At 40.4% G+C, this 14,722-nt stretch overlaps 1 protein-coding gene across 7 annotated transcripts in view; it reads left to right on the forward strand.

Annotated features, from left to right (window-relative positions):
- Positions 1-14,722, forward strand: part of LOC145344172 (suppressor of tumorigenicity 7 protein homolog) — a 169,883-nt gene that overhangs the window by 126,928 nt on the left and 28,233 nt on the right. For 5 of the 7 annotated variants that reach the window (XM_080191089.1, XM_080191091.1, XM_080191090.1 and 2 more), the window contains 5 exons: positions 2,207-2,282; positions 2,530-2,607; positions 7,487-7,641; positions 11,836-11,933; positions 13,624-13,738. In XM_080191089.1, coding sequence (XP_080047215.1) covers positions 2,207-2,282; positions 2,530-2,607; positions 7,487-7,641; positions 11,836-11,933; positions 13,624-13,738 — 522 coding nt within the window. The remainder of the gene's footprint in view (positions 1-2,206; positions 2,283-2,529; positions 2,608-7,486; positions 7,642-11,835; positions 11,934-13,623; positions 13,739-14,722) is intronic. The other 2 variants (XM_080191093.1, XM_080191094.1) reach the window with 1 other exon arrangement.

Raw genomic sequence — 14,722 nt, forward strand, 5'->3', positions numbered from 1 at the left:
CACATTTACTTCTTTTGAAAATCTTGAAATCATTTGAAATCTGTGCCCTCTCATTTGCGATCCTTTTATGAGCAAGAACAGTTTCTTCTTATCCGCTCTATCCAGCTCCTTCATAATGTTGAACACCACGATCAAATTCATCTGAACCACATTCTTTCCAAGGAAAACAGTTCCAACGTCTCCAGTCTATTTTCATAACTGAAGTTTCTCATCACTAAAACCGTTCTTGTAAACCTCTTCTGCACTTTCTCCAGTGCATTCACACCCTTCCTGCAGTGTGGCGCCCAGAATTGTACACAATACTCTAGTTGAGCTCTAACTAGTGTCTTGTATAAGTTCAAGCATAAACACTTTGCTCTTGTACTCTGTGCCCCTTTTAATGAAACCCAGGTTACTGTATGCTTTATTAATTGCTCTGTTCACCTGATGAATGATATATGCACATGTGCACCCAGATCTCTCGGCAAGAATTTTACCCCTTATTTTAGATTGTTTGTCCGTGTTCTTCCTATGCAGAATGTATCACTACACACTTCTGCACATTGAACTTTGTCTGCCATCTATCTGCCCACTCCATCAATTTATCAATGTCCCTTTGAAGTTCTACAGTGTCCCCTTCACAGGTTACAATGCTTCCAAGTTTCATGTCATCTGCAAACACATCAAGTTCTAGATTATTAATATATATCAGAAAAAGCAAGGGATCAATATTCCCTAATACCAATCCCTGGGGAACACAAGCACGAACCTCCCTTCAGCCTGAAAAATATCCATTGACCATTAATCTCTGTTTCCTATTATTCAACTTATGTTTTTGTATCAATGTTGCTACTGTTCCTTTAATTGCAGAGATTCCAGAGATGGTTATTACCTGGCATTTATGCAGCATAAATATGTTGCTTGCCACTTAGCAGCCCAAGTTTGGAATGAAGAACTGCAAATGGAACTGTACAATGTGCAACTATGAGTACATAGTTGTGATCTTAACAAGGAGGGAAGATAATTGATAAGCAACCGAAGATAGTTGGACCTATGACACTGCCCCGAGGAAGTCCTGCAGAGATGTCTTGGGGCTGTGATGATTGGCCTCCAACAGCCATACTATTTTGCTTTGTGCCAGGCATGGTGAGCCATGGGAGAGATTTCCACCAGTTCTTATTGACTTTAATTTGGCTAAGACTCCTTGGAGCAACATCTAGTCGAATGGTATTCTAACATTAAGAACAATTACAGTTGCCTCACCTCTAGAGTTCAGTTCTTGTGTTCACATTTGGACTGAAGCTGTATTGAGGCCCGGAGCCAAGAGGTTCAGGCAGAACTCAAGCTGAGCATTAGTGAACAGGATATTGCTGAGTATATGCCACTTGATGGCACTGTTGACATCCCCTTCTTTCACTTTGCCAATTGGGAGTAGGCTTATGGAGCTGGTTTGAATGTGTTCTGTTTTTGAGGACAGCATATACGCAAATCATCTAAAATAAATTTGAAAACCAGCTGTGTCTTACAGAATCTGATTTATAACATTTCTCAAAAATGACCATGCTTAACTTCCAGATTGCTATCCTCCAGGACAGTGTTTTATCTTCTTTCTGTAAGTGCTGCAGGTTTATCTCAGCATTGGGTGGCTGGATTCAGTGAAATGCTATAGTCAGGGCAGTGAAGCTAATCTCAAGGCTAGCACATCTTTAATTTTCCTGAGAGGTTGTTATTTTGAGAATTTTGCTACGGTCTACGTTATCACTTAGTTTTTCATTCAGTGGAATACTACCAAAACTTATATCAATTTTCGCAGAATGGAAATAAGTCATGTTGGATGAAACCAAAACAGAAAATGCTGGAAAATCTCAGCATGTCTGATAGTATCTGTGGAGAGAGAGAATAAAGCCAGTGTTTTAAGTCTGGATGATTTTGTTAGGCAAAAACTCTGATGAAGAGTCATCCCTCGAAACGTTGGCTCTATTCTTTCTCCACTGATGCAATCAGACAACAATAAGAATTTGCGATAAGAATTTCCAGGACTTTCTTTTCTTGGTTTCAGTTCCAGCATTCATAATATTTTGCTTTTATCATGTTGGATAAATCTCAGTTGGAATTTATTTGTAGTGTAGTGCAAGGAAAAGGGTAGGAAAGCTTTCGAATCCCAGTGATATGTTCCATCCTGGACATTAATCTTGTTTTAAAAAGTGCTGTTATTTTGTTTGAGCAGTAATGCAGAAAGCTTGGAGAGAGAGGAACCCGCAAGCAAGAATTTCAGCGGCGCATGAAGCCTTAGAATTAAATGAGTGAGTGACTTTTTTTTGCATTGTGGGCTCAAATCCTTTTTACTTCAGTTCTTCCAGAAATTTGGTCTGTATTCCAAACATGTCCTTTCTACCTGCTATTTCAATCGTATTTTTTTTGAAGCAATATATTTTACCGATGCCATAAGGATGGTTGTATATTTTAATGCTGATGTAGTATGATCAACTTTTGTGCAGTTTTTTCATTTCTGCTGTGTTCTGACAAGACCCGTGTCCGCTTTTCATCCAGGATATTTTACCATTGGCGTCCACTGCTACAGCCGCTGCAAGCAAAAAGAAGGACCCAAAATGGAATAAACTTCACAATGTATGTTCTTAAAAAGTCACCTGGGAGTGATTTCAAGACTGTGATTTTAGTTCAGAAGTCAGATGGTGATTATAAATTGCTGGAGCTCTGCTCTTGTGATTTGTGACATTATCTGAACTACTCAAAGAAATGACTGTGTCTAAATCACTCCTGGGTGTCCATTATTCCCCATTTCACTTTATTTGCTTTAGCGTCACATCAGCCAGGCTGAGAGTTGTACAATCTGGCACTCATGTTTAATTCACTCACTTAGATCCTGTTCCACAGAAGACTTCTGACATCATGCATTAACAGAAAGGCTTCAGTGTTTGGTTTCTTAGCTGCTCATGAACATGTATACATTCAGAACAAGCAGCAAGGTAAAGCTTGTTTGGCACGACATCAACATGCCCCTGTGTGCACATGTAACAGAATTAATATCCTTATAACCCCCTATTTGATTAATCTTTTTCAATATTCACAAAAACATACATTGACCATGCCAGTTGGCAGGTAACACAGTCCCATTGTTGAATACCCATTCAACCTTGTATTTTAAGATGAAAACTTTAACACTGCTGGTACCTCTGTAATCTGTAGGTCAAGCGATCCATTGGTGACTAGCTCAGCAGATCATTTTTCTCATTAAAATGACAAAAGCTGCCATCCTTTAAGTGCGAGCCTGGGACAAATTAAGCTAAGAGTTTCAGATTGGACCTGTTGAAGTAACAGCAAATGGAAAATTTAGCCCTGAGCTAGTCTGAGTTCCAGCAGCCTATTTGACATTTTCTAACAGTGCTGCTACCCGCCAGGCACTCAGGACATTTCGCTCTAAGTTCATTCCTGTCTTATCTCTTAGACCTGTGACTTGTTAAGTAGGTTAGTTGTCAGTGTATACAGATCCTTGAGCAGCAACTGTTAAAGAATTGTCCTCGATCTGAATTTTGTTTGGCTTCTTCATATTTTGCAGGAAACAAAATTAGCCTCGTGCAATATATCTTGTATCTAGTTTTATACAATATAAATAAATATATGCTTATATATATAACTTCTTCACTGCCATTTTTATTACCCTTTATCTAAGTCACAGTGCCTGTGCATTATGTAGGGCATTCATAAGAGTTACAAATAGTCTCAAATTAAATTAGAGAAAATATTGTAAAGAGTGGTAGTGAGTTATTAGTCAGTACAGTGCTGGGGCGACCGTAGCCTAATGGTCATGGCACTGGGTCAACAACTCAGAAGTCATGAGTTCAAATCTCACCATCGCAGGGTATGAAACTCATTCAGTAAAATTTGATGATCTGTGAGCTGACACCACGAAATAGAATCATAGAGGTTTACAGCATGGAAACAGGCCCTTTGGCCACCTTTTGTTTTAAAAGCCCCTAAGCTAATTCCAATTGCTTGCATTTGGCCCATATCCCTCTGTACCCATCGTACCCATTGTAACTATCTAAATGCTTTTTAAAAGATAAAATTGTACCTGTCTCTGCTACTACCTCTGGCAGCTTGTTCCAGACACTCACCACCCTCTGTATGAAAAAAAATGCCCCTCTGGACATGTTTGTATCTCTCCCCTTTCATCTTAAACCCATGCCCTCTAGTTTTAGATTCCCCTACCTTTGGGAAAAGATATTGACGATCTACCTTGTCTATGCCCCTCATTATTTTATAGACCTCTATAAAGTCACCTCTCAGCCTCCTACGCTCCAGAGCAAAAAGTCCCAGTCTGTACAGCCTCTACTTGTAACTCATTCGATTAAGTACTGATAGCATCCTTGTAAATTTTTTCCGCACTCTTTCTAGTTTAATAATATCCTTTTTATAATAGGGTGACCAGAATTGCACACAGCATTTTAAGTGTGGCCTTACCAATGTCTTGAACAACTTCAGCAAGATGTCCCAACATCTTCAGTGTTCTGACCGATGAAACCAAGCATGCCAAATGCCTTCTTCACCACTCTGTCCATCTGTGGATCCACTTTCAAGGAACTATGAACATGTACCCCTTGATCTTTTTGTTCTGTAACTCTCCCCAGCGCCCTACCATTAACTGAGTAAGTCCTGCCCTGGTTCAGTCTACCAAAATGCATCACCTCACATTTGTCTAAATTAAGCTCCATCTGCCATTCATCTGCCACTTTTCCAATTGATCAAGATCCACTGCAATTGCAGATAACCTTCCTCACTATTAACCATGCCACCAATCTTGGTGTCATCTGCAAACTTACTAACCATGCCCCCTATGTTCTAATCCAAATCATTAATATAAATGACAAATAACAGTGGGCCCAGCACTGATCCCTGAGGCACATCGCTGGTCACAGGCCTCCAGTTTGAAAAACAACTCTCTACAGCTACCCTCTGGCTTCTCTCAAGAAGCCAATTTTGTATTCATTTAGATACCTCACCCCAGATCCCATGAGATTTAACTTTATGCAACAATCTACCATGCGGTACCTTGTCAAAGATTTTGCTGAAGTCCATGTAGACAACATCAACTGCACTGCCCTCATCCGCCTTCTTGGTTATCCCTTCAAAAAATTCAATTAAATTAAATGGGGGCCAGTTAGCTCAGATCTGCTAGATAGATAGAATGTGATTCAGATTAACAGCGCAATTGTGTTGTTCTGGCTTGTGTGGACTTAGAACCCGGCTCCTTGCCCTATCCCTGGCATTGGCAAAACCACCACTGACAAAAATCTGCCAGGAATGAAAGCATTTGGAGACAATGTGCCAACGACCTGCCTTTGGGCAGAGAACACATGATGAATGAACCAGAGAAGTCATGAAAAGCTGTCTAAATTCATCGAATGTCCTTCAAAGAGGGAACCTGAAATTGCTGTCCAGTCTGCCCGCTACATGACCCCAGTCCTACAGTTTGGTGCTTTGTGAAGCCATTCAGAGTGACCATGATTGGGTAACACATGCAGTTTTTTTTTCAGCATTGCCCACCTCCTGAGAATAATTACTTGTATTTAATAAAGTAATTCTTGGGATTCAGCCACTGTTCTGTGACATTTAATTGAATCACTGTACTGTAACTCACTGCCACCTCTTTTACCCTTGTGGAATATATTTTTCTATGTTGTGATTCTGCTTTGCTTAAACAAGATCAATTAAACATTTGAAATTGCGATGTATTTAACATAAAACTTAGATTGAGCTGTACATTATGATGTTTTGTAGATTGATTTAGTTCATGGCTAATGTCAGACTTGTGTGATACAAGGAGATCACTTTAAAGTGGACCTGTGGGATAAGATTTCCCATGTTAAGCAGTTAAATTATAAACCAATTTATAATGAATTTCCTTTTTTGGTCTCTACATTTAAGGAAGGATACACTTGCATTGGAAGCAGTACGATGTAGATTCACTGGATAGTATGCTGGGATGAGAGTGTTGTGCCATGATGTAAGGCTGAGTAAATTGGGCGTATATTTACTTGAGTTTAGAAGAATAAGAGGTGTTTTTTTTTGAAACATACAAGAATTTAAAGGGCCAATGCTAAGAGATTGTTTCTGCTGGCTGGGGAATAAAGAACACAAGTCTCAGAATAAGGAGTTTAGGACTGAGATGAGAAGAAATTCCTTCACTCAACGGGTTATCTTTGGAATCCTCTTCCCTAGAGGATTATGGATGTTCCATTGTTAACTACATTTAAGGCTAAAATCAGCAGATTTATGGCCTCTCGAGGGGTATGGGGAGTGGCTAGGGAAGGGAAGTTGAAACCCAAGATCAGCAATGATCATACTAAATGGTGGAGCTGGCTCAATGAGCAGTATGGACTATTCCTGCTTCCATCTCTTAAGTTCTTGTGAATTTGTAGTAACTATAACTGAATTTAAAAACATTGATGAATATCATATAGAGGATTTACCAACATTTAGCTATAAGCAAAGATGGAGATAATTGATTGACTCAAAAACCAATCTGGCTGCTGAAACCTTTCATTATTGCATTTGTACCTATGAACAATCATGGATCTAATAAATCTGAATGGATTTTTTTCAAACAGTGCCATGTTACTGTATGGAAGACAAGCTTTCATGTGGCTTTTCATCAAATCAGTAAATAAACATTCAGACATTTGCAGTCTTTCAAAATCTCCAGCCTAAAATGTAAAGCTTATTAAATGCCATGGGTATCGTTTTTTTTGTCCTTTCTTAAAGCTGCAGGCCCCTTGGGTTATAGTTCCTTGGAAGCTGGCATAGCTTTTGATGCTTTGCTTACGTTGCCATTTTATGTGTGGAGTGTAGACAGTAAATATCAACCCACTGTGCTACAACAAAGAAAATGGCAGGAATGTATGGCTCTGCCAGTATCTAATTATCAACACGGACCTATTAATGTTTTCCAATAGTGGGGCTGCATAATCATTGGGCATAGGATTTATTCCTGTTTTAATTTCCTTCCTTCAGCATTTGATGGGCACTGAGGTTATTTCTAGCTAGCCAACTACTGTATTTTATTACCAGCTAACTTGGCGTGGACTTGGAATGGAAGCTCACGGATTTTTGTTCATATGCAATTGAAAGCAGATCTAAGACTGATAAGGGTGTAGTTGCAAACATGCAATTATGCACCAATTTGCATAAATTATATGTTTCTTATTTATGGCCATGAATAAATTAGATGATCTTTTTCATCAGGGTGAATAGTCTTTTAGGTAGTGCTCCACTGAATTTCCACTGATTTATCTGCCAAGGTGAGCAATGCACATGGGAAGTAGAACACATTAATTAGATGCAGAAAATGCAGTTTTTATTTGCAGTCTAAGATGTCTGCATTTCTATCTTCAGGAAAGAAAATCTACTCATGGATGTTACTTTACAATTTTATCAGCACCATAGCATCAAGTGAGGCCAAGACTAATCAGAGGGTAATCTTTTTCAGGTGTGCCACTGCCTACATTCTTTTGGCTGAAGAGGAAGCCACTACCATTGTTGAAGCAGAAAGACTTTTTAAACAAGCACTAAAAGCAGGGGAGGTTTGTTACAGACGTAGTCAACAACTGCAGCACCACGGGGCTCAGTATGAAGCTCAGCACAGTAAGTAGAAAGTTAAAACCATCATCCTGATGATGAGCAATCTTAATTCTAGTTTGCTTCACTTGATTCATTTCTTGAAGGTGCTGAGAGGAAGTTGCAGAATGTCACTATTTGAAGGGAGAGAGAAATAGGAAGTGTAGATCGTATCTCAAGGGTCACTTGGGGATTATTGTTGGTGTCATGAGGAAAACTGTTGGCCCAATCTCCAACTCAATTTTCAAGTTTGCTGATGACACCACCGTAGTGGGTCAGATCCCAAACAGTGACGATACAGAGTACAGGAAAGAGATGAAGAATCTGGTGAACTGGTGCAACGACAGTAATCTCCCTCAATATCAACAAAATGAAGGAGACAGTCATCGACTTCAGAAAGCATAATGGAGAAGATGCCCCTGTCTATATCAGTGGGGACAAAGTGGAAGTGGTCGAGAGCTTCAACGTTTTAGGTGTCCAGATCACCAACAACCTGTCCTGGTCCCTCCATGTTGACACTATAGTTAAGAAAGCCCACCAACACCTCTACTTTCTCAGGAAGCTAAGCAAATTTGGCATGACTGCTATGACTCTCACCAACCTTTACAGATGCACCATAGAAAGCATCCTTTCTGATTGTATCACAGCTTGATATGGCTCCTGCTCTGTCCAACACCGCAAGAAACTACAAAGGGTCGTGAATGAAGCCCAGTCCATCACACACACCAGCCTCCCATCCATTGACTCTGTCTACACTTCCTGCTGCCTAGGCAAAGCAGCCAGCATAATCAAGCCCCATGTATCCTGGACATTCTCTCTTCCTTCTTCCGTCAGGAAAAAGATACAGAAGTCTGAAGTCACGTACCAACCCTACTTAAGAACAACTTCTTCCCGGCTGCCGTCAGACTTCTGAATGGACATACCTCGTATTAAGTTGATCTTTCTCAACACCCTAGCTATAACTGTAACACTACCTTCTGCACCCTCTCCTTTCCTTCTTTATGTATGGTATGCTTTGTCTGTATAGCTTGGAAGAAACAGTACTTTTCACTGTATGCTAATACATGCGACAATAATAACTCAAATCAAAAAATCTCTTGAATCACAGGCGTGATTGTCAGCAGGACTCAGGCAACACAAAGAAAAATTGCACAAAACGTTTTATGCAAAAATGCTCCAACAATCTCTTTGCTTGTTATTTGCGTTCAGAAGCTTACACATATTACACTTTCAGCTGTTGTATAAAATTGAAGAAGAGCGAATGTATACAAGTCAAAGAAAACTTTAAGGCACTTTGCTGCACTTATTTTGGTTAAATGGAGGATATGAAAACATGAACTTCAAGAGAAACTGGCATTTTCTAGTTTGAAGAGAATGGGACTCCACCCTCTGTTCTTTTTTTATCCTTTCAAGGGATGTGGACATCACTGTCAGAGCCAGCATTTGTATCCATCCCTCATTATCCTTGAATAGGTGGTGAGGTCCACCATCTTGAAGTGCTGTGGTCTGTGTGGTGTAGGTACAGCCATAGTACTGTTAGGAAGGATTTTGACCCAGCAACAGTGGAGGAATGGCAACATATTTCAAAGTCAACCAATGGTGAGTTTTGCACCTGATTTCCATTGACTCCAGTTTTGCCAAGGCTCCTTGATGCCACGCTTCGTCAAATGCTGCTTTGATGTCAAGGTCTGTCTCTTTCACCTCACCTCTTGAGTTCAGCTGTTTTATCCATGTTTGGATCAAGGCCTTAATAAGGTCAGGAACCAAGTGATCATGGTGGAATGCAAACTCTGTGAGCAGGTTAATTCTGAGTAAGTGCCACTTGATAATGCTGTCAACAACACTTTCCATTATTTCGCTGATGACTGAGAGTAGACTGATGGGGCAGTGATTGTCTGCTTTGCCCTTTTTTTCATGGATAGGACAAACCTGGGCAATTTTCTACATTGTCAGGTAGCTGTATGGGAACAGTTTGACTAGGGGTGCAGCTCATTCCGTATTACTGACAGAAAGTTGTCAGGGCCCATAACCTTTGCAATATTCAATAAATTAATCTGATTTTTGATAGCAGGTGGAGTGAATCAAATTAGCTGAGAATTGGCCTATTTTGATGGTGGCAACCTCAGGAGGAGTCCATGAAGGATCCTTCACTTAACTATTTTTGTTTGAAGGTAGTTGCAAATGCTTCAACTTTGCCTTTTGTACTGATTTGTTGGGCTCTCCCATCATTGAGGATGGTGATATTTGTGGACCCTCCTCCTCTGATTACTTGGTATCACCACCATCCATGAATCAGTGTGCAGGCCTACAGAGCTTTAATCTGATTCCTTGGTTGTGATCACTTAGCTCTCTCTGTTGCACACTGCTTCTGCTATTTGGCATGTAAGTAGTCCTGTGTTGTGGCTGGGGAAAAATAACAATGTCTCCTAAAATAAAGGTTTGGAATGTGGAGATCCTTCACTTAGATAAATAACTTCTTTCTGAATATTTGTTCAGAAACCAACCATCCCTCTTGGGATCAGAGAATGTAGAAGTTCTATGATGGCGGCACTGAACCTTTCAGAGTACGGAGCGGAGTTTTTCATAGGAATTTACTGGGGCATGGTTTCAGACATTGATTTTCTATGTACCAAGCAAAGTGTGTTGTATCTTTAAAGGGTTGCGTCCAAAGAAATTCTTTCATTCAAAAAAAAACATTGAGTCTCAGCTACATATTCCTAATAATTTTGCAGCAGATTGGTTTGAGGTAGCTGTACTCATTTAATCGTCATTCAGGAGATTTGCAAGGAAGCTATTGGTCATTCCTTTTAGAAGGTGAGAAACATGACCTAATGTGGAATATGAAAGCACCTGCTGTGCTTGTAACAGCCCAATTAAAACTAAAAAAATAAAGCTGCCCAATTAAATAACCTTTATGTTAATTTAAAACCATTGGAGTGTTCTAAATTGAATCTGCAGGGAGATGGCAATAAGTATTTTATCACTATTTACAAATCAGGACATAACTCACTTATGGAATTAATGCCCTACTTCATTTTCCTCTCGAGCATGTCATGTATTTATTTTACACTACGTAAAATCATTTTTTTCTTCCCCTGCTCCGGCAGCTAAATTAGAAGCAACATAATACAGGAGTCTGGGGAATAGGATGTCTGTAGCTGCTTTTCCCAGGTAATGGTTTGTAGCATAAAATGACTTGGAATGAAATTAGGAAAGTGAATAACACCAAATGCCAAATAAAGAAAGGGTGACAGAATCTAAGACAGAGAGTTTGACAGATGTCACTGGCTGTAATCTCTATTATTACATTAAGATGCACTCTAACTTTCCCGATCCACTCCCCCGTCCCGCAAGAAAAGGTGGCCGTGATTGCTGCGAGGGGTAATGCTGATGTATCGGAGAGATAATGTGATAATGCCCACCATTATTTATTTTGCTTTCCACTTCTAACTCCTTTGTAAGCCCTGCAAGTTGTCAGATGAATAATTTGCTGAATAATTAGGTGAGGGAGATTGTTAAATGGAGACTTTGTAAAGCCTGGCGGTTCTGTAATATCAGACTGGTTATTGAACAAATCCCTGTTGATTCAGATCAAGGGATAAGAAGCCATTGAGCCATGCATCCACTTGAGTGTACATGGAATGATTCCTTTGCAGCCGTCTAGACAATGCATTTTTTGTATTCATTTTGACATTGGTTTATACAAATTTGTAAGATACATACAAAAAAGAAGAAATTGAAGAAAGCACAAACTCTATGAATCCACTCAGCTATAGTATTCCACTTCCTTACACCTATTTGTTCAGAATCTAACTATCCTGTTGGGATCACATTACTTTTTAAAAATTAGCATGTGATTTGAGTGAAGTTCTCAGTAGTTGTCACTTTAGCTTACATTGTAACATAATCTTTATCCTTTTACAAAGGTACTGAATGTTTGTTGCACTCCGCTATTTTAAAAGAAAACTGTGCTTTGAAAGTATAAAATATTTTCTAGCTATCCTAAGGTGTAATTTATAGCATTCTGTAATTGAATTAAAAAGGTTCATTTTTTAAATTCTGATGTTTGTGTGGGAAATTAGTTGAAGGATGGAGTAGGTAGATCAATCAGGATCCAGTGGAATGGGCTGGTGGAGTTGAATGATCAATTTCTGCTGCTAGGTTCATGGTAAATCATTGTCTTCACCACTGAAAATGGAGATGAGATGTTCTGTCTTTCAGGGAGGGACACAAATGTATTAGTTTACATTAAAAGAAGATTGGCAATGTGTTCGAGAAAACTGGGGAGGACAAGAGAAGCAGTGAAAATGATGCGAGATGTGAGTAAAAATGGGCACTGTCAGAACAGTGCCGGTGTGGCTGGTTGTATGTGATGATCAGTTTTAAAAGGGCTTGAAACGCTTGAACTGATTATTAGGAAGGTGGATTATTCCTAATCAGTCAGCACTCTGGAGACAATGGTCTGAGTTTTCAACACCAAAGGTAGATAGCTTACATCAGGAAATTCCCAACTCGGCCTGCCTGAGGTTAAAGTTAAAATTTACTTATTAGTCACAAATAGATTTACATTTACTGTGAAAATCCCCTACCTGCCTTGGGAGAAAATCCCCTACCTGCCTTGGGAGAACATGCCTGCAAATGCAGGATCTTCATTGCTGGTGGGTTGGCGGGCATGGCCTGCAGTCGGTCTAGCTAATCAAGGAAAGAGGTCGGAGGCAGCCATCGGGATCGCCAGGTGTTGAGGTAGACTGTTTAAAAGACCTGCTTCAATATTATGGGCCTTCATCCCTGTTATAATGAAAAAAAACTAAGCCCCTTCAGCCCTCACACCCCTTAACCCCACGCAAACTCCCATGCCACTTTATGCCTCCAAGCCAGGTTATGCCACCCAGGCAACCCACCTCGGTTGGACAGTGAGAGCATTTCCTGTCCACCAATGGACCAGTTTTTGAAAAAAAAGTCACGTGGGATGAATCAGGTGCTACTGCACTGTGGGGACCCAGAAATGTCACCCAATGTCAGGATCCTAACCTCAGAACTAAAATCCAGTCCTACTTGACCAGTTCCACCAGCCTTTTGGGCTGAAGTGAACTTTGGGACACTCCCAAGTTGTGTCCAGTAATATTGCCCACATATGCCAAAGTCAGTGTGACGTTGTTGACACTTGATGCTTTCCATCTGCACTATTTATCACTTAAGAACACAAACGTATCAAAATGAACATCATATTGAATTCAAATTAAAAATTATCCCCCAGTATAATATTCAAAGCATGTTATGCTTCTCCATAGAACAAATAAATTCACAATTAAGAAATATTGCTATCCTACCTTGCAAATAATGCATCAGTTTCCTTCGATATGCCTGGTTTGCTACATCAATATTGTGCACAAGTATCTTAGAGGAATGATGTAACCATTCTCATTTATTGAAGTTAGATTCTGGAACTTCAGCAAACTAGCTGAACAAATTAATCATAGAATCCCTACAGTACTCATGGAAGCCATTCAGCCCATCGAGTCTACGCCGACTAAAATCCCACCCAGGCCCCATTCACACAACTTTTTTTACTCTGCTAATTCCCCTGACACTAAGGTCAATTTAGCATAGCCAATCAACCTAATCTGCACATCTTTGGAGTGCGAAAGGAAACTGGAGTACCCGGAGGAAACCCACGCAGATGTCGGGAGAATGTGCAAACTCCATACAGAAAGTGACCTCAGGCTGGAATTGAACCTGGGGTACCTGGCGCCAACCACTGCGCCACCGTGCAGCCTGTACTAGTTATATAGCAAAATTCAGATGTTGCGGGAGAATCCAAAATCAAACTTGCATGTATTGATTTAAAAATGTGGACGGTTAGGCCGAATGGACAAAAGTCTGTTGAAAATTCATAATCCAAATGCATCAGTTTACTTTGTGGTGACCTGAATGTCTTTTTCTTTACAAGTCCTGACCTTATTACTGACTGTTCTTCTCAGTTTAACTGTGGGTTTGATTGTTTTACAGCTGATGAAGGAGTTCCCTCTTCTCAGTATGTTCAACATTCATGAAAATTTACTGGAGGCACTTTTAGAGCTACAGGCTTATGCTGATGTTCAAGCAGTTTTAGCCAAATATGATGGTGAGTCCTTGTAGATTTTTATACACAGGAGTAAAGGTGGGAAAATAGTTGGCAGAGTTTTGTTTAGTAGCAACCTGTATCTGTATGGTGCCTGTAAGCAATGCAAAACATCCCATGGCGTTTCATTAAATTGTTAACGATTTTGCCTGATAGCAAATAAATGCAAAGATACTTCTTTGAGCCTTTTTTCCAGTCAGAGTCTGAAGCTGCTGCATCACTTGATGTTGTTGCCTTCATTTCCAGAGGATTTTCCCTCGCATGTTCTCCTAGAATCATAGAATCCCTATGGTGCCGAAGGAGACCATTTGGCCCATTGAGTTTGCACCGATTCTCTCCCAGAGTACCTTATCCCGGCCCTTTCCCCAAACAATTCCTGTAACCCCGTACGTGTACCATGGCTAACCTAACAAACCTATACATTTTGGGACACTTAGGGGCAATTTAGCAAGGCCAGTCTACCTAACCTAACCTGCACATCTTTGGAGTATGGAAGGAAACCTGAGCACCCAGAGGAAATGCACGCAGACACAGGGAGAATGTTGCAAACTCTGCACCAACAATGATCCAAGGCTGGAATTGAACCTGGATCTCTGGCACTGTGAGGCAGCAGAGCTGACCACTGTGCTGCCTTGCCGCTTCTAGGTACTGACCCTGGCTGCAGGTATTGTTCCACGAAGGCTTGCAGCTTTCAGTACCTTAGCTACATAGCCTTTCTGAGTAAGTGCAACTAGACAGTAGGTTGAATTTCTTGCCTATTGGGTGCATGCACTTGGTGAGCCCAGAAGCGAGTGTGAAATGTGCTCCCTGCCATGGTTGACCTTGAGACGCAATTTCACACTGGTTGGCCAAACATAGAATTCCCACAGTGCAGAAGGAGGCCATTCGGCCCATCAAGCCTGCACCAACAACAATCCCATCTAGGCCCTATTCCCATAACGCCACATATTTATCCTGCTAATCTCCCTGACACTAAGGAGCAGTTTA

The sequence above is a fragment of the Carcharhinus amblyrhynchos genome, chromosome 6 (assembly GCF_965287045.1).
Source record: "Carcharhinus amblyrhynchos chromosome 6, sCarAmb.v2.hapA, whole genome shotgun sequence".
Taxonomy (NCBI): domain Eukaryota; kingdom Metazoa; phylum Chordata; class Chondrichthyes; order Carcharhiniformes; family Carcharhinidae; genus Carcharhinus; species Carcharhinus amblyrhynchos.